At 39.9% G+C, this 21,278-nt stretch overlaps 1 protein-coding gene across 8 annotated transcripts in view; it reads right to left on the reverse strand.

Annotated features, from left to right (window-relative positions):
- Positions 1-21,278, reverse strand: part of HMCN1 (hemicentin 1) — a 191,877-nt gene that overhangs the window by 156,418 nt on the left and 14,181 nt on the right. For all 8 annotated transcript variants that reach the window (XR_003992472.1, XR_003992473.1, XM_030493507.1 and 5 more), the window contains exon 2: positions 851-921. Coding sequence is in view for 6 of the 8 variants with exons in the window: in XM_030493507.1 (XP_030349367.1) it covers positions 851-921 (71 nt within the window). In the remaining 2 variants the exon portion in view is untranslated. The remainder of the gene's footprint in view (positions 1-850; positions 922-21,278) is intronic.

The raw sequence follows: 21,278 nt of genomic DNA on the forward strand, positions 1-21,278 counted from the left end.
CTTTTGAGCTATGTATTCTTCACAAACTAGCACTATTGGCTTTCAAACAATCTTTTATTACAGGGATTACGCCATGTATCAGTTTCAAAGGGAGAGCCTGTCTAGCACTGACTCCAGCAAGGTTCTCCACAGGTCAGAAGCATTTTCCTTGATGAAAAGACAAATCGTATTTTCTTTCAGTAAGGGTAACTCCATTCCAATACATCCCCTTCTTTCCATCACCTGATCCAGGTGTCATTTGTGGTTTGTTCTCACCCAGAGAAAGTCCACCAAGGGAGACATGCTGGTGTGCTAGTACAAGAACTGCCACTTGTCTCCTGAGCACAGCTATAGAAATAATTCACAGGGTTTGAATTAGACGAGAATATCCAAGTCACCTTGATACCTTTGAATCAGTAAGTGCTAAGTAATGCATGGCGGTGAAGGCAGTACCGAAGTAATACTTGATGGGTCTTCCAGTTGTTTTGTACATAAATTAATTAAAGCTAATGAAGGGTTTTCATGGGAAATAAGTTCCAGAACACAGTAAAACAGTTCATAAGTGTTTGAACAAGTGGCAGGACTAATTAAAATGCAAAATAAATGTTAGCATTGTCTAACTATTCTTTCTTGAGTTATTGAACTGAGTCCTTATACAATGATGTAAACTAAGACAAAGTAATTGACCATAATCATAAATTAAGGTGATCATAGAATAGGAAAATGACAGTTTGTGCAGGTAAAATGACAGATATAAATTGCCTACATCCTGACAAAACATTATAGCAGGAACATCAACATAAAAGAAAAGATTAGAGGGAGGAAACAGGGCCTTTGCCAGAAACACATAGAGAACAAACAGGTTACTCACCTGAACATAAAGTTCCCGAAGTTCAAATTGAAATTTCTTGGGATCTGTGGTTATTGTCACTGGGCCAATTTCTGGGGGGGGGGGGGAGAAAAAGAAAAAGAGAAAAACACAAAGGTATTAAAAGTCAACTTCAAGTAAAGAGCTGTTTCAGATTCATAAAAATCTGGTAGTTAAAAAAGCATTTAACAGAAAGAAGTAATAGAGAATGATAGACCCAGCACTGAAGTCTACAATTCCAAATCTAGTAATCCTAATATCATTCCAGTATTACCAATTTCTAGGTGTCTTAAACACTTACAGGCACATAAAGCAATAAAGCGTTGTGTTGTGTTTCTTTAGCCTTTGATTTTGACCAATCATTTAATTGCTTCTAGTAATCAGAAGGGAACAAAAATCCCCAAACCAAAAAATCATGTATTTTTCCAGAAAATGTACCCTTTAACTTGAAAAGCCTGGTGTGAGTCCAATGCCCAACCTCAGCATATCTAGCAGCACTTGCCAGAAAACTGAAGCAAAATCAACTTTATTTGTGGTGTTTGCCATGTCTTTGTATATTGAGAAACAGCAGGACATCAAATTGAAGTTGACTGGACTGTGGACCAGGGTGTGTAACAGCAGCACATATTTGAGCATTTCCCAATCACACTAGCTGTACCACAAGCCTCCCTCTGCCTCTTCAACAATTGCCTTCCTAATTGGTATCAAATGTGATTCTAACCAGCTGTTTTCCTATGGCTGTGATTTCCTGACAGTTTACCTTAATCTGTCTTGGCACTCATGCACTTCATTCTTTCCCTGTCATGGGCAGGCATTCCTGCCCTTTCCTTGTGCCAGTAATAGCACTCATCTCACTCAGCAAGCTGTGTTAGGGTACTAAGCCAAAAAGAAATAAATAAATAGACACAAAAAGAAAAAAGTGGGTAGGTTTTTGCTGGTTTAGTGCCTCCAAACCACTCAAAGAGATCAGCTGAGTACCAACATATAAAATGGGGTACAATTATGCTGTCAGGATAACAGCATAAAACTGCAGTGATACCAATTTAACACAGCTTTTACATGGAATTGCTGCCTCAGACGACCATTCAGTGCTTTCCAAGCTCTCTAAAAGTAATATGTACTTATCTTCCTTATAATCTAGACATTTTTCTTTTTTAAACAGTCCAAAATTTTATTTCACTGGTGTTTCAGTAACAGCCATCACTGAAGTCTACTATAATCACACATGCATTTGCTGGGTGGCCTCTATTTATGAGCGCCTTTCGCTAAGTGTAGGTTTTAATTTATTTGAAAGTCACCCAAGATATCACACAAAACCTTTCTTAGAATATTAAACTGTTTTAAGGGTGGAAGCAGGGCAGGACAGGGCATGGCTTGGCTTTGAGTCATTTATCTGCGAATGTTATTTACTAAAGTGCTACACTGTCATTAAAAGAACCATTATAAGGGATGAGCCATTCCTCCATGTACTTCATCCTGCCATGCCCCTGCTCCTACCACTCCACCAGGTACCATCCTCCTTTGGATATTCTTTGAAGTAAATGCCTGTAATAAAGCTATCTCCAAATTGTTTTGCTTCAAATCTATCCCTTGCCAACCACTGTTCTAAAGCATTAATAGAATGGGGTTTATATATACAGTAAAGCCACCAGATTCATTATTGCCTGTCAGTTGAGGGATTACATTTTTCAACTCTAGAGCAGTAAATCCCTTGGAAAGGCTTTCTTCCCCTATAAAATAAAGGGCTGAAAAGCAGCATCACTTCAGCTAAGCTAAAACAGCACATCCAGTTTAGATTGGATGAGAATTTTGCCTTGTTTCTCCTCGGGCAGCACGCATAGATGCCAAGCCCAAGCCCTTGCCAGCAGGATCACACCAAAGCTCTGGCTGCCCTCTGGTGTGAGCTCAGTTAAGAGCAGATTATTTTAAACGGCACCTAGGTAAAAGATTAGAGAGGGAGTATGGCCTACTCAGCCCCAAATAGAGAGTTTATCAGTTGTCAGGACAGAACCGAGAACTTCACAGGAGCCATAAAGAGGGCAGATCTCCCCAGTGAGTTCTGCAGAAGGCCAGAGTTCACCAACTTCCCCTGAGGCCGGGCAAGGCCCCAGAAGGAGTGAACAGTCATTCACATTTTTAGTAATAATGATCTCTAAGGAATAAACAACAGCAACATGAATGACAAGGACACTCCCTGTGTAGGACAGCAACCATGTCACTCGACAATGAGCTCTTTTTTGAGGGACATCAGGAATACTTCCAGTTGTAAGCAATGATGCTAGTACTTCATGTAAACTTACTACAGGTACAGTCAGTTTGGTAGCACTAAGCTAACTGATTACTGATACAGGTGTCTGGAATGGCAACAACCATCCAACTTTGGGCTGGCATCAGTTCTCTATCTACATGACCTGGTCTTCTCTCAGTTGTATGAAAGTTAGCCAGTACTCTTCCCATGTAGCTCACAAGCCCACTGTTCTAGGTCCAAATGATGACCTGACTGATTCACACCATCTGAATGCTCACCAACTTGTACCAAAAACCACAGCATCTACCATCTTTTACACATTGCTGGACCTCCAGCTTATATGACCTGCTCGCCAAAAAAGCGGTAATAGCCTTCACCAAGTTAATTTCCTTTTATCCTCATTCTGCTACCTTAAAGTGCATCCCAAGCAAGACCATTTCATCAGTGCAGGTAAACACAGGCCTTCAAAGCATTCAAAATAGATAAAAGTGAGAAGAGGAACTATTTCCAAAAAGGGCTTCAGGAAAGAATGGCAAGTTCTCTCAAAGGACCACAGAAAGTTCTTGTAGAAGGTTAAATTACTGATACAGTAAGAACCTCAAAAACTAAAGTCTAAATCAAGCTGCAGTCATCAATATGGTCTTGGCTCTGTAGAAGAGAGGCAGGTCCGAGACTCAGTGTAGTTGAGACACTAATGCCTGTGTAATGCTAAACTACAGCACTGCTGAAGAATTATCAAGATCATGATGAAGGATTGTTCTTAGCAATTCTCCATCATGATCTTGATGGTTCATGATGCTAACCAGGAAGATAAGTTCAGGCAGAATTTCATAAAACGGTTTGGGTTCAAAGGGACCTTAAAGATCTTCTAGTTCCAACCTCCCTGCCACAGACAGGGACACCATCCACTACTCCAGGTTTCTCAAAGCCCTGTTCAACCTGACAAGTTCTGAAGGAACTTGAAGTTTTTAACAGTTTTACAGTACCACACTGTAAAAGTTCACCTTGTGTAGGAGCTTTCATCTAAACAATGCTGAAAAGCTTTGTGGTATTAAACTACACTAAGACATCAAAAGAGCATAGAGTCAAGTTGACAGGAAATAGCAGACACTGCAAAAAGAAAAAGACCAATATGACAGTACTCAAAACAGCTTATAGTGTCTAAGAAAAGCAGCAATGGCATAGCTTTGCTCTTTTACGCATCTTTAATGGCACACACATAGCCAGTAAATTCATAGGTCTAATTGAACATTTATCCACATCCGAATTTGACCGAAGTGTCAATAACCACATGGAGAAGTCGAGCACGCAAAAGAGACATTCCTCAAATCAAGCATACATTACAAATGTATCGCTACAAATGTATCAAATGTATGGCTACAAATGTAACAAATGTATCGCTACAAATGTATCATTCTAAATACAGAATATTTACTCAGAAACTAGATCCTGCAAACATGCCAAGTAAAGCAAAAGAAAAAAACATTTATTCTTTTTTTCAACTTCAGTAGTTCTTTAGGCAAAGATTGGCACATGAAATACTCTAACAGAATATGTCTGTTCTGATGCTGAAATATTAATCCCCTTTCAGGCACCAATATAGGAATATTCAGGACTAGTTCTTTACGGAGGTCTCCCAATTGCTCACTACTCCAAAGCTGTCCCCAGTCCTCTAGAGGTGATTGTGCAAAAGCTGAAAAAATTTGGTTCTGACACAGCAAGACTTGTCTTTGTTAGGCAGCAACTAAACTCTTGGCTCAAAAACGCAACATAAATGTCAGTTCTTTCAGGCTGATTTGCACACGCACTAAAGTGATAACATAGGAAAGGGAACATACTTTAAAAGAATGGCTGCACATTACTGAACAAAGCCCTGACTTCCTAAACTGAAATCACAACATTCACCATAACCACTATGGTATTTGAGCATAAGTCCATTTGACAGAAATTAAGAACCCTGATAATTGTTTTCTGGGGCAAATCTGATAAAAAACATGTCCTTTGTAAATTAGGAGAAAAGTCCCTAGTAACCTGAGAAACTGTCCATTCTGAAAGGCCCTGACATTTTTCCATGACGTGCCACACGTCAAATGGCTACATGCTTATATACAGGCTGAACAGCAAGCACACTGGGAAAACCACAAATTACCCAATGACATACAATCACACATGATTAATACTGACAGTAATCACAAATTTGGTACTCCCTTAATCCTGACCATGTAAGACATCTGCACCAACTATCTGTCCTGGATAGCTGGATGGTTTAGGAGGTCTATCAGAGGAACATGGAAGCCATTTGCCCACTTCTCATCCACTCAGAATACTGAATTTGTTTGAATTAGGTAACCCAGTGGAGGCACCCTAGCATACACTTCTAACATATTTCAAAAAGAAGGGGGGGGGGTGGGGGGGTGCGGGAAAGCTCTAATTTTTACCTGGTAGCTGAAAGAAGAATTTTGGCAGAGATGCCAAGTCCTGTGGAGCTCTCTCACCCACAAAGTTCCTTCTTCTAATTCAGGACAAGGATGTTTCCCTGCTGCAACACCACAAAAAACACTACCCGTCAACATCCCCCCAAAACCCTCCACACCTTGGATACTTCTAAAGGACACAGGAATTTCAGAACTAGTACACTACAAATGAAAGAAGGAAAAAAACAACCAACCAACCAACCTCAACAGCAGGACAGCATGTAACAACCACAACAACAAAAAAGATATTTTAAGAACAAAAGATATTTTAACAACAAATATAATTACAACAGCCTTTTACTACATTCCTATTTCATTACACACAACACGTTATTCCAATTCCACTACTTTATTAGTATGTTTATTATGCAGATTTTTACCAGCACCACATCTTTGCCGTGGAGTGAAAGTGTAGCCCTCTGGCCTACAATGGAACGGATCAAAGTATGTTTAGTTATTTCTTCATTACATGGCATATAGCTCAAGAAACATATAGCCTCACCCCACCTTATGAAACAAAGAACGCCTAAGTGGCAATCATTTTGCATATTCTTTATATTTATAAGATTGATTGAAAAATAAGGATCTGCACTCAGCAAAACATGCTCATTTTTTAAACGCATACCTTGAAAGCTGAAATCCATACTATGAAAACTTTGATACCCCCATGAAAAATCATTTTCGGAGCTGCCGTATAAAAAAGATCACTGTATATTCATCAGGAAGTTGCATTTACAAAGCAACCATTGTTTTTCCCGTTTATTGTACTTTAAGTACCATGGTTCAAGTTAAATAGTATAAATAAGAATTTACAGGTCAAACTGCAAATGAGTTATTTGTATCTTCAGGCAGTCAAATAAATGTCTTCTTTTCCCACGATTTTGGGAGATTTTGATTTACTGGGATCACTGAAAATATGTGTATGGCAAAGGGCTGGGGGGAGAAGGAAAGATTTTCAATGATGCAAATGGGAATTAGGTAACCCAGTGGAGGTACCCTAGCATACATTTCTAACATACATCAAGACTCGCCTCTTGAGATGGATGTCTGATGGTGAGGGGAAAAAAAAAAAAAAAAAATTAAAATTAAAATCACACATTGAGCATGGTTACATACATTCATTTCACGACTAGTGCCAGTTTAAGCAGTTCCCATCTTGCGTTTCCATCTGACTATTGCTTCCTAGCAATAGCAATTTTGACAGTTTTTGAGATCAGAAGACTAACATGGGTTTCATATATACATACACACCCCTGCCTGTCCATGTTTTATTTATATATACAAAAAAAATTTCTTGTATCAGATCTGCCTTCCAGTTGTGCTTCCTCAAGTACTCTCAAGTACTTCTACCACCATGAAGTGAAGATATGACAAAGGATTTGGAATGATCAGCTGGGACAGCTAAAATGCTTAAGCCAAGATTGCTGCCAAAAAAATCCGCATACAACTGTTCAGCAAGAGCTGTTTACTAGTAGTGCTGAGCATTGAGCTTTATCTGATTTAGTGCTCAGTCCTCAAGCTTCTTTCTCTGTATCCAATTCATTGTTAACCTCTACTTAGAATTCTTCTGAAGACTTCTAGGAGTAGCTACCTGCCAAGAATTAAGAAAATAAGTATAACGATACAGTTACTCTGAAACAGCCTCCAGTCAGATGTCTGTCCTAAGGGCACATAATCAGAAACCTTTAATTTTCTAGCAGCAAGTTGAGTCCTACACACCAGGACTTCACCCCACTACAGATCACTCATGAGCAGCCATCAGAAAGGTTTCACAGTGCTCTCTTGTCCTTTCCAACACCAGAGTATGGCATCACAGGTGCAACTAAATGAAAAATACTTTTAATTCCCATCTGAATTTACAGTGAACATTTTTATTCCTCAAACAGCTGACATGCACATACACTCAGAATATCTTTTACCATTATGTTTTAACCATTTAAGCAACTAAAATGCTGCTTCACTTTTAACTCGTTGCATGTTTCTGTAGTAGACTACTAAAACCAAGCGCTGATTCTAAAAATATAAGCTGGATAGGTATTATTAACGGCCCCCTAGGAAAAACAAACAAAGTAAGGCCTTCTGCTCTGAAGTGAAGGACAACCTTAACTCGCATTAAAGATGATGAGAGCTGTGTGGATAAACACCTTGCTGAATTTTTCCAGAAGCACAAGCAGCATTGGAGATGCTGCCTACAGTCATGAGTCAACCAAGGCTAACACACACCCCACTGGAAAGACCCTTCCAGTGGAAGGGTGCTTAGCACTAGAACATGTAATAAGCTATTTAAAGTTTCTTCCTAAATTACATTCCCTCATAACTCTATCGCTTTTAGTTTTCAGACTTTAACCTGGGTATAATTAAATTTTTAAAGAGCCTAAGAACTGCAGTGAGCAACTTTCCACCAAATTCTTAATCAGATAAAACAAAAGCCAAACAGCCTCAGCAAACTCACGATTCCTTAATGTAGCCACTTTTTTGTTCCCCTTTAAATAATTTTTCAGCCTCATGACTTACAACTATTAACTTTAATATGCAGATATCAGCTTAAGAGGATTCAGAGACCACAGATTTAACAGAAGTTATATTAAAAATGTGTTTTAATAAGTACCATGTTTGCACTGTTTTTTCCCATTGTTAGAAGTTTTATGAGCCTGTGTCTTCTTAAGAAAGAGGGAAGTTAACAATGGTTAAAAAAAAAAAAAAAAGGCATTAAATATGTTTACATTTCTTGGAAAAGAAAATCTAGCTTGGAGACCTACAGCAGATAAAATCCATTACCATCTTTTGTCTACAATGAGTGCTAAGTTTAGCTTATGGGCCTTGAGTGCAGTTGTCTAAAAATTATTAGCAAAATGCTATAACAAAATAGAAAAATCAGATGCAGATATGCCCAGTGCAGTAATCACTAGTGCACTGCTAACTCTAACTTCTAAAAAAATATAGTCATAAACCACAGGGTGTGCAGAGTAACCTCTTCTACTCAGTGACCATTAAAATAAATCTGTTCCCTACAAATTCTGTCTTGAATTGGTGAAGCACAAAACAGCCTCAGAATTGTGCAAACCCCTTGCACAAGTAGTACTACATCACACTTACCATGGAACCACCATCTTCTTAGAAATAAGAAGAAGAAATCTTGAATTAAATAGGTCTATGGGTTGATTCTTGTTCCAAGGAAATAATCAACTTGAACATCCCCTCTGCTTCCACTTGTAGGCTAGAAGATTTTGCCTGTTGCTAGTATACAAATAAGAGGCAAAGAAAGCAGAAAACTCAACTCCATGTGGTTAAATTTTAGAGTAATTCCAGTGACTACATAAGATCCCAAATGTAAAAAGATTAAAACCAGCTTTTTTTTTTTTTTTTTTTCCCCTCTTTCTCCTTTCATTCTGGTGACAAGCAAACATACAGACTCTGTAATCCTGGCATCTGCAGGAGACCTACCTTCCTCCTCCCTTCCCCTGGTTATTTGAACATCCCTGGACGTCTGTTCTCATCAGGGGGCCAGCAGCCCTCATTTCTGAAATGACTTCTCCTGCCTCTAGCCAGCTCTCAATGGATGATTGCCCAAATCACAAAACAGACAGCCACAGCTGGCGTCTCAGCTGAGAGTTCCTAAGAGAGGACAAAGGACTGAAAAAGCCATGGAGATTATGAGTGTCATACAACTAGGTGGTCCCCTACATTCAAGCCTTGAGCTGTCTCAGTGAGCTAAGCGCATACAGAACTGTTGCTTATACTCATACGCATCTCTTCCATGCATAAAGGATTTCAGTATTATGCTTGTCAGTCCAGTACTGCAAATAGTACAGAAGATAATTTTGCTTCTTTTCTAAGACGACAAAGCACCAGTAGACACAAGGGGAGGGAGGACAACAGACAACATCTGCTGACACCATACAGCATGCAAGCTTTGACTAATTTGCTTCCCTCAGTCTACAGTAAAGAATAAACAGCTGATAAGGACTACAACCACAGCTTCCTTACTGTACAGCATGGAAGCAGCAACCAGTTATTGAAGTCTGCCCAAGCTTTCAGCTCCCACTGAACATCTGAAAAGGTCATCAGATTACTTTCTGGTTTTGTTTATTTCCCCTTGTTAACAACAATCTGAACTGAGCACAATTCAATTCATAATGCTCTTTAAATTCTTTCTCCAGACTGAACTCCAGTTCAGTCCAGGTCTATTTCTGTCTCATCTCTTGGTCTGTGTATTTTGGCAATACTCCTTCAACACTTGTAACAGCACTGGATAAAGAACTTGCACTAAAGAAAAGGGCAGGAATGAATGTAACTACAAGATTTACAGTGCTGTTTTGTGATTAATAGCCTTAACACGTTGGATTCAAGTGAAATACTATTTAAAACTCAATTTTTAATTCAAAGTTTATGGTTGGTATTGCATTACAAAATTAACTTATTTACTGCAACATCTAGCGAAGATTCATTTTGAGCTGCTGCCCACACCGCTGGCTGGGCGGCTGCCGGCCGGGAATAGCCGAGCTCCACCATCGGGAGCCTCTTGGCACTGCAGGTTACCGCAAGCTTGCCCGTCAGGCTCCTTCTCTTTCTTCACTGTACTCTGGTTCCCACAGTGACCCCAGATGTATGTCACTACAGGAGGGTTCCACAGGCTGATCAGCAAAAAAGTCACAGCTTATTTTTCCAGAATAGACGAATCCAATTATAAGGTCTAATTAAAAGCTTCTGCTGCTTGGAAGATTATATTCACAGATTACTTCCTTCAAAGAGACTTGGAAGCTCCTTGGAGAGGGCTACCTTACTGAAACCAAGTCAGCTTTTTGATCATGAGACGTAATCAAAACTGAAAAAGAAACTGGCTTTTTCCTGCTGAAACTGCAGTCACATTGCTTTCATGAAGTATATGTAATTACTAACACACTCAGCACCCACATCTACATAAAACTAGACCACTTACGCAAATAAAGTTACCAACAGCAACTTGAGCATCCCAAGAGAAGGACAACCCAGTACTGTCATGATGAGAAATGCTCTACATTCACATTATGTACCATATAGCAATATCTCAAGTCAGGAGCAGTACTTCAAGTGTAATTACTACCTAGTTATTAACATAGTGAGAGACCAAAAAAAAAAAAAAAAAACCACCCACACCAAAAAAAAAACCCCCAACCAAAAAAACCCCCAGAAAACAAAAAAATGAACAAAAAAACCACACACATACACACACACAGAAAAAAAAAAAAATAAAAAATCAGAGATGGCATATGGTGTATCGAATTTAAATAGGTCTGTGGGGGTTTCTTTAACAATAGGGAGTTACAGGACATGGGACAAAACAGAACAGCACAACTGTTAGATACACACTCATACACAACATAGTAAGTTTTAGGGTTTGGGGTTTTTGGTGGTTTTTTTTCCCTCCCCTCCATAGAGGATAACAAAAAAAAAATAAAAGCTGACCTAAAATCCCTTCAGATGTCAGACACAATCCTTTAAAAGATATTTAAATAAATTCTGCTCTGCAAATTATCAAAACACATAATTAGTCAATTAGCCCTAACCAAAGAGAAAAGATGAGACTAACCACAGACCTACCTACGCTTGCATAATTAAAACACAACTAAAGTTTCCCCAGCTTTCATACCAAGCCACCTGTCTCACATAAGGATATAGAGGAAAAAGAAAACAATCTTTAGGAAGATTCCAGGAGAATAAAAACAAACAACTACAAGATGACATCGTGTGCGTGTGCATGCGTGCATGTATATACATACACATGCATGAACATCATCATTTCAATATTACAAAATGCTTTACAATGTATCCAGTTGCCATCCTTTGAGGATGGACATTTCCAAACATAACAAAAATAACACTGTCTGTATACACTGATTATTCACTTTGACAATATCCAGTTGTGAATAGTACCCCCCAGGGCTTTAACAATGGTCCAATGGTGCCTCAAATACCATTGCGAATAAAGAAGCATCAGTTAGTTTGTTAAGTTAAGGTACCTATTTAAAGATGTTAGCAGAAGGTCAGTTACTGGTGTACCAGGTTAAAGTGAACTTTTTGGTCCTTTTAAAAACCCATTATTAATTTTAACAGTGAAGATTTTTAAATAGTTCATTTTCTACTGAACAGACACATTTCTTACTCCTGGAGAGGCTCTGTTTCATAGGTGGGTCAGATGATTTTTCAAGGTCCCTTTCAACCTGGGCTGTTGTAGAAATCTATTGCACAAGAAAGCAATGGGAAAAAGCTGCGGGAAACATGACTGCAATATTGGGTACCTGACAGAGCCAATCTAGGCAGAAGAGAATACCAAAACATTTTGCTTCTATTTTTTAAAAAAATGTGGTTTGGATTTAAATGACAACTTACAAAGAAAGATAAAGCAAGTTTTTCATGGCCAAACAAGTCTCTCAAAACCTTCATTAAAGCACTGTTTACTCTGGTAACTAGCAGATCATCTGGAAGGGCTTTCTCCCATCCTTTAACTTCTGCCTGCACCATTTGTAATTGTGTAATTTTCTAAAAGGCACCAAGCATTTTTAAGCAACATGTATCATTCAGTAAGGGATAAACTTACTGCAGAACTACAGCAAACCAAGCCTAAGAAACTTGAATGGTCACCACAACCTCAGGGTAAGGAGTAAAGAGTCACATGGAGTTTGTCCACAGCTGCAGGAATAGCTTGGTGGTGGCGACGGTCTCATGCATGTCTTTGCTCTCTGTAGTCCAAACCTGTGAAAACATCTGGTGGTGTGGCTTCTGGTACTCCCCAGCTCTCGCCCTGGAACAGCAGTGCACAAAGGGCTCTGAGGCAGCAGTGCAGGCTGCACAGGGGAGGATCAGCCACATAGTCAACCCTCCCAACTGGCACATTGCAGTCCCTATGACTTTAGCTGCTGCGAGCCATTTAACCACCTGGGGAGCAACAGAACATTTTTCTCCCCTCTGTAGCACTGCACTTACTTCATCCTTTTAATCTGGTGGAAGAATCAAAAAGTAGAACTTGTCCCCCCGAGAGTCACACAATTAATCTGAGAATATTTGTTAAATAGTTCGCGTTTCACAGAACTGTCTGATTCTGACTGCGCTGCTAAGGATTTGGCTGCAAGCCAGACGTGTTTACTGATAACTGTGGAAAGAGCATCTGCAAATTCACTGACCTAATGTAAGCTCCATGGTACATAAGCAATTCCCCAATTTATGTCTATCCATCATTTCTACTGACAATCATTTGTTGTCTAACGTTGAGATCTCTGCAAGCAAAACATCTTATATAATAAAAAAACATTGTTTTAAAAATCAACTAAGGCTAGAAGAGAACCAAAGGTGGAAGAGAATCATGCAATTGTTCAGAAAGCAACAACTTCAGCTTGTTTCTTCAGCTGTGAAACAGCAGCTCCAGGGTTTCATCACCAAGAGCTCAGCCATGCAGTGGCAGAGCATGCCACTATCTCAGTGTGAGCTAGCTCCACTCAGGAGTCAGCATCCTAAAAGCTCATCAGTCACTTTATTCATCATCTTTGAGATTCTACCTAAAATCTATTGAGTATGAGATGTTTTTGAAGTAGATGATGCTGCCCTACTAAGCTGAATGATGTTACAGGTGTCTCCACAGAAAAGATAAACACAAGGATTTCATAAATTATATGACTTAAAGCTGAATAGACTATCAATGCTTTGGACTCCACAGCAAAAAAATAAACAGACTCTCAGCTTTAGCTGTCACCCCTTTCCATCCTCTGAGCGGGTAAAGCAATAGCCTTTGCCAACCACAAGCAGTACTATGGTGCAGTCTTCCCTCACTGTGTAAGCAGCTACCAGCTCAAGGAGGCAGCCAAACCTGTAGGTTTGGCTCTGGTTAAACTCAGAGTTAAGCCACCAGTAGCGTTTTATAAGAAACTAACTCTAAGACCATAGAGCATAGCTCAAAAATAACATGTAGGTTACAGGGCCTGGCCCTGCCACTTGGCCTACAATAGTACTGAGGTGCTATCTGAGTCTCAGAAGTGGCATTTGTTTCTTCCTTACTGGCAGCTCACAAATACACTGCATTTTGCCAAATCTTCTATGCAAGCAGTAATTCAAAGCAGCTCATTACAGCAAGGTTCATGAGAGCTTAACTGAGTAGCTACTAATCCATCCAGATTTACCCACACCACACCTATAGACACATCACAGTTCAGTGCAATTGGCTATGATTAGCAGCATCAGCAGGAGCCGAATCATGTTCTGTGCAGATTTCTATTGCCCCTTTGCAGTGGCTCATTGCGTCTGGCACCACAACATTATACATCCAAATGTTCGGTGGGACACCTGAACAGAACAGGAGGTTAATGGCTGTAGAAAAGCTGTTTCATGGCTTTGGAAGAAGAAAGGGAAGTCATGAGAATATTTCTGCTCTTGGTGCAGGTTTGAGTGTTCAGTAGTTTCAGAAAGCTGTGGAAGTAAAGGGTAACATTAAACATTATTTGTGGATTATTAAATTCCACTGAGTTTTACTGGTATAAATATGCAAGCATGATCCAAACTAATAGAGAAAGCAGATGTGAGGAGGGAGGGAAAAGTTAAGGGAAATAAAAAAAAAAAAAAAAAAAAGGGAGAGAGAACGCTAACTTTTTTTATCCTAAACAAAAGAGTCTCTTTCATTTTTCAAGAGGATAACTTAAATTGGTTAAACAGGAATACATTATGGAGAAACCTTGTTTTCTGTTTGCTAATTTTTTTAAAATTGCTCAAATTAATGCCACTATTTATGTTTAGACAGAAATTAGCTTAGACTAATTTCTTTGCTTTTACCCCTGTATTTCGCAATTTCGCCTTTTATCTGGCCGAGTCCAATACAACTGGGATGTACTCAGGTGGCTACTGGAAAAACATGGAATTCTCACATGGAAATTAAATAGATCAGTTACTATATAATTTACAAAGTTACTCTTAAAGAATTATCAAATTTAAAATATTGAATCATTTACCATGATTGTTTTCACTAAGTTGTTTAGCCTGTTTATACACCACAAAGCACAAAGTTTTCTTCTTTGGAGAATTTGGATTTGTGGCCATGAAGCCATCAAGCTCCCAAAAATCAGTGCTACAACATGACTTGTACTGTTTATGTAGGTCTGTCAAAAGCATATTTTCATCCAGGCACAACGCAGACCCTGGGAGAGAAAAACCCAAACAAACAAAAAACCATCATAAAAATATTTGAAGTGGTAACCATTCCCCTTGCAAGTCAGCACAAGTGAAAGGTAGGCGCTAATTTCTTCGTTGCTGCAGCTGGCAACCAAGTACATTAACTAAGGATGCCATGGTGAACATCAAAAGTGTGCTTTTAGTCAACCTGAAATTTTTGTCATTCACTGTTGTTGTTGAGTAGAAATAAAGATGCTTACAGGCTGATCTCATCAGCTGAAGTTTGCTCTCAATTGATGCCATTTTCAGTCATCCTGTTATCAAAGTTTCCCCACCCTATTTGTGTTAGCAAAGATTGAAATCCCTAGAGACATGGTTTCAGTGCTTCTTTATTTTATATTTTCTCCATGGTCCTCTCATCTCTCATTCTGTTTTTGGACTGACACAATGCATCTAGTCTTCCAAGATGATTAAGACCCAAGAGTTTTACTAAACAGTAGCAGTTGTCCTAAATCTTACTGTAGCAATGCTCACCCTCAAGTAGTTCATTACTACTGGCATATTAGTCAGCAAGTGAACGCTCCTCAGCCTCTTCAGAGCAAAGAGAAAATGACTTAACTTTTAAATTTGTCCAATATTATATGCTATGAGAGCTTGATAAGATTCCAGAAGTGCTAAAATAAAAATAAAAATAAAAAAATAAAAATAAAAATAAAAATAAAGAGAAAACTCATCCAAAACCTCCACACCATTAAAGGAATAATTTTCAACAGACTGTATGGATTAATAACTTAAGAACTTAAATGGCCCAAATTGTCACACAACACAAGCCACTCATCTTTGTTTAAAGAACAAGAACACTAGTTATACATCTCAAGACAGAATATACATTTCTAGCTGAAGCTAGTCTTAAGATAGATTGATACTGACCTTATATACTGGATTCTGTCTTTGTTCTGCTGTGACTTGTTTAGTGCTCCTACTGCAAGGAGTCTCTGACACACCCTCAAGTGCCAATCTCATGCCCAATGTCCTCCATAGGCAGCAAGACTTGTAAGTCCAGCCATCCAGTGACCCAACACTGCATCTTCAACTGCCCATTTCACCTCCACTTACACATTTTTCCAAACATACATCTCCAGCAAAAGGCCTGCTAGTGATGGGAGCTCTGGAGCTCTGGTAGCCTAGCTGTAAAACAAGAAAGTGCAGTCCTACAAAAGGAACGTCTTGATTACAGACACTTTAAAACAGCATAAGCGGTTCAGGTCTGAAGAAAACACACTTCTGAATGCCACCATCTTCAGCGGGACTTCTGAAAAGAAAGCACAGATATACAGGCTGATGGCTGTGCTACAGCTACTCAAGTCTTTTCATTAATGCCTCATTTCTTGCACCAAAAAGAAGCCTCAAAACAACAACAAATATATGCAGTTTTTAGTGGTATTCACAAACCATGAAATTCCTACACGTACTAATAGTCAGTCTAACTTATCTTGAACACTAATGACAAGCAACAAACACCATAGGTGCATAACTAACTCTTTAAACTGCCTGTTGTGCCGGTTCAAGGAACCATCTGTCTTTATGAACTGCCCACTGGTGTAGTCATGGTGAAGACTCTCACTACATGGAACTTAGAGGTAAAGGCCTCAAGCTGCACCAGGGGAGATTTAGATTGAATATTAGGAGAAATTTCATCATTGAGAGGGTGATCAGGTGTTGGAACAGGCTGCCCAGGGAAGTGGTGGGATCACTGTCCCTGGAAGTGTTCAAAAAACATGTAGATGAGGCCTTTAGTGACATGTTTTAATGCTGGTCTTGGCAGTCCTGGGATAATGGTTGGACTTGATCTTAAAGGTCATTTCCAACCTAGCTGATTCTATGACATTCAGGTACAGACATGAATAGCAATTCAGTCCTTATGTGAAGGTCTCGTTCAGGTGCATGCAGTACAAAATGGCATCCAAATGATTAAGACTGTATAGCTCAGGTTTAAATCACTAGTTTTCCAGAAGATTTCTTTGTTGCCAGAGGCAAATCTTCAGGGCCTCACCCAGGAAAAAAAACCATAAGCATATGCTAAAATGGTAAAAAGAAAAAAAAAAAAAAAGAAAAAAAAAGAAAGAAAGAAAATATATATACAAGGACTTTAAGTGTTTTATCATAAATCGTAGAATAGTTAGGGTTGGAAAGGACCTTAAGATCACCTAGTTCCAACACCCCTGCCACGGGCAGGAACACCACACACTAAACCATGTCACCCAAGACTCCATGCAACCTGGCCTTGAACACTGCCAGGGATGGAGCATTCATAACTTCCTTGGGCAACCTGTTCCAGTCCCTCATCACCCTCGCAGTAAAGAACTTCTTCTTTATATCTAACATAAACTTCCCGTTTAAGTTTGAATCCGTTACCCCTTGTTCTATCACTACAGTCCCTAATGAAGAGTCACTCTCCAGCATCCTTGTATGCCCCCTTCAGATACTGGAAGGCTGCTACGAGGTTTCCATGCAGCCTTCTCTTCTCCAGGCTGAACAGTCCCAACTTTCTCAGACTGTCTTCATTTAGGAGGTGCTCCAGGCCCTTATCATCCTCATGGCCCTCCTCGGGACTTGCTCCAGGAGCTCCATGCCCTTCTTATGTTGAGGACACCAGAACTGTACACAATACTCCAAGTGAGGTCTCACAAGAGCAGAGTAGAGGGGCAGGATCACCTCCTTTGACCTGCTGGTCACGCTTCTTTTGATGCAGCGCAGCACATGGTTGGCTTTCTGGGCTGCAAGCGCACACTGCCGGCTCATGTTAAGCTTCTCGTCAACCAACACCCCCAAGTCCTTCTCCACAGGGCTGCTCTGACTCACTTCTCCACCCAACCTGTAGCTGTGCCTGGGATTGCCCTGATGCAGGTGCAGGACCTTGCACTTGGCTTGATTAAACTTCATGAAGTTGGCATTAGCCCATTTCTCAAGTGTGTCAAGGTCCCTCTGGATGGCATCCCTTCCCTCCAGCGCATCAACCTAACCACACAGCTTGGTGTCGTCAGCAAACTTGCTGAGGGCGCACTCAATCCCACTGTTCATGTTGTCCACAGAGATGTCAAACAAGATTGGTCCCAACACTGACCCCTGAGGGACACCACTCGTTACCAGTCTCCAACTGGACATTGAGCTGTTGATCATAACTCTGTGTGCAGCCATCCAGCCAATGCTATATCCATGAAGTGGTCCATCCATCAAATTTATGTCTCTCCAGTTTAGAGACAAGGATGTTGTGCAGGACAGTGTCAAACACTTTGCACAAGTCCAGGTAGATGACACAAACTGCTTTGCTCCTATCCATCAGTTCTGTAGTCCCATCATAGAAGGCCATCAAACTGATCAGGCAGGATTCGCCCCTTAGTGAAACCATGTTGGCTGTCATCAACCATCTCATCTTTTTTTCATGTGCCATAGCATGCTTTCCAGGAGAATCTGCTCCAAGATTTTGCCAGGCACAGAGGTGAGACTGACTGGTCTGTAGTTCCCTGGTCTTCCATTTTCCTCTTGTTGAAAATGGGGGTTATATTTCCCTTTTTCCAGTCGTCAGGAACCTCATCTGACTGCCATGATTTTTCAAATATGATGGACAGTGGCTTAGCAACTTCATTCGCCAGCTCCTTCAGGACCCGTTGACTGATTTCATCAGGTCCCATGGACTTGTGCACATTTGGGTTCTTAATATGATATCAAACTTGATCCTCTCCTACAGTGGGCCTAAGGTCTTCATTCTCACAGTCCCTGCATCTGCCTTTCAAGACTTGCATGGTGTAGTCAGAGCATTTGTCAGTGAAGACTGCGGCAAAGAAGTCACTGAGAACTTTACCCTTCTCCAAATCCAGGGTAGCCAGTTCTCCCGATAGCTTCTGGCGAGGGCCCGCATTATCAGTAGTCTGTCTTTTGTTTGCTACATACCCATAGAAGCCTTTCCTGTTATTCTGGACATTGTGTTTCCCCTCGCTGTGGTGTTGAAGGCATCCTCTCTGGAGCTACTCACTTCAGCAAATGACTGTTAGTGGCCGACAATGACCTGTTTAAATCTGCTGCTGTCCCTCCTGTTTTGCTTAACTACAGACAGTTTCTTTGTGGCCGGGGTCTTCATACTGTGAGGGAGGTGGTGTTTCCCATCTCCCATCCATTCTTTATCCCTAGCTGGATATTCTGGCCAGGCTTTTTGTCATCATATGAAGGTAGAGATACTGTACCAGTAGAAGACCAACTGTAAAGAGCTTAATGCAGAAATTATGGGTTCATTTCTGGTCCGATTATATAGATCAAGACCCAAGAGTACCAGCTAAACTATATAAACACAGATAAAACTGTCCAAACATCTAAACTTCAACAATAATCCAAACTTAGCTAACAGAATAGACAAAATTCCAGATGTCTCTCACACATGGTAAACTAAAATACTCTGTAATAAAGTTCAGAGTACACTTCTACAAAGCTAGCATCATGTCAGGAAATTTAAAGAAAAACAGGAAAAAATTAATTCATCTGATTCTCCAAAGTTGCATTTACTAAGCTCTTTCAAACATGTTATGTTGCTGATTAACAATAATACCTTAGGGCACAACTTTTTTCTGAACTTTTGAGTTAAGAACTGCTTTGAAATACCAAAGAGGCATACAATTCTTATTCAATGATAACATGGGAGAGCATCCTGTAATTTAAAACACCACATTTCTGACAAAATTGAGACAGGTAGGAAAAACATGATGAATTCAGATCCTATCCCTAGTACAATGAAACTCCAAACAGTGCTGAAAAGAATTCAAAACAGCTGAGCTAATAAAAACAGACCCTGCATAAACAATATTTCATCAAGTAAATTTCACCTCCCTTGTTACACTTGGAATTTGGGAAAGTAGGAAAAGCCAGTAAGGTCTGAAGAGGAGATGTGAAAGGATAGCTTTGGGTTTAAACTTGAACAGTGGAAGTTCAGGTTAGATATAAGGAAGAAGTTCTTTATTGTGGGGGTGGTGAGGCACTGGAATGGGTTGCCCAAGGAAGGTGTGAATGCTCCATCCCTGGCAGTGTTCAAGGTAGGCTGGACAGAGCCTTGAGTGACCAGGTCTAGCAGAAGTTGTCCCTGCTCCTGGCTGGGGGGGTTGGAACTAGATAATCTTAAGGTCCTTTCCAACCCAAACCATTCTATGATTCTACAATTTTATGGTATTTGGGACATATGTAATACTTAGTAAATTAATATAGCCAGACTCTGCCCTCAGTTATACCGATGTAAGTCCAAACTAGCATCACTTACTGTAATGGAATTATGCTGGATTTACACCGTTTAACCGAGATCAAAACCCATTCAATGAGACAAAAAAATGAAGTGGGAAAATGGCTTTTATAGCTGCACAATGGGACGTTTCCTTGCAACTAATAAACTGTTTAATGCTATGTAGCTACAACACAAAAGGTGAGATGTGCTTGAGTTATCACATAACTATCTACAGCAAAAATTTCTAAGCTTTGAAAGGTTTTACATATTTCAAATCTGCCTCTACACAAGCTTAATGCAAACCAAACAGTTAATATAAAACATGCTTCACATTTAGGGCTTTTCTTATTTAATTGTTTTGCAAACGGTATGGTATGAGATGGAGCAAGACTCATCCCTGTAAAAATGGCATACAACAGCATCTCTTATGTTTCTTCCCTCATGAACTTTACAGAAACAATTTCATCCTCTTATACCGCTTGCTAAACTAGAGCTCCATCTCCATAACCTATCACACACCTCTACCAGCATGGAATATTTCTGCACTTCCCCTCCAAAAGCAAAAACATTGGTACATATCAGTATAAGTGGCTATGCCAAACCACCAGGAGCTAAAAAGATTTGCTTGAAGTGATAAAACTGCCAAATTCTTTAATATGCAAGTTAGCTAATGCTCATTATTTTTATCTTCATATAGCATCGTTCACTTCAGGTAACAACACTACAATTACACTTTCAAGGGTGAGGAAAGGGCTGAGTTTTTACAGTAATGACATGATCTCCACCTTTGACACCCTAGGCATGAGTAACAGCAGCAATATTTAGAACAAAGCTTGATACACAAAGCACACGATTTTTTTCTCCCATTGTCAGCATTCACAGAGACTATCTAGATTTGCACACACACTGCTCCGTGTGTAGTTTAATCTTTCCAGTTCAATTCACTTCATTAGCACTAGGGACATTCATTCCCTTCCCACCGCAGCTATGCCAGCTGAACAAACTACCAGTCCTGCTCTCCAGAACCGTCCTAACACAAGTTATCACCTCCTCCACTGGGCAGCAAAGTTGTTCATGCACTCTTTGTAATCAAGCTAGCAAGCTTATAACCTGGACCGTTTTGGAGTTAACCTGGAATTGAGAAGAAGCCCTCATAGCTGGGGATCAGAAAAGGCTATAACCTCAAAGAGGGAAGCTGATAGCAGAGCAGTAATCTTTTCCAATACAGCAACACATTTAAGAAAATGTATATCCACAAATTCAGCCAAAGTCTCAGAAAGCAAAATGTCAGAGTCCGTTGGTCCAGTTCAGACC

Source organism: Strigops habroptila, chromosome 8 (assembly GCF_004027225.2).
Source record: "Strigops habroptila isolate Jane chromosome 8, bStrHab1.2.pri, whole genome shotgun sequence".
NCBI lineage: Eukaryota > Metazoa > Chordata > Aves > Psittaciformes > Psittacidae > Strigops > Strigops habroptila.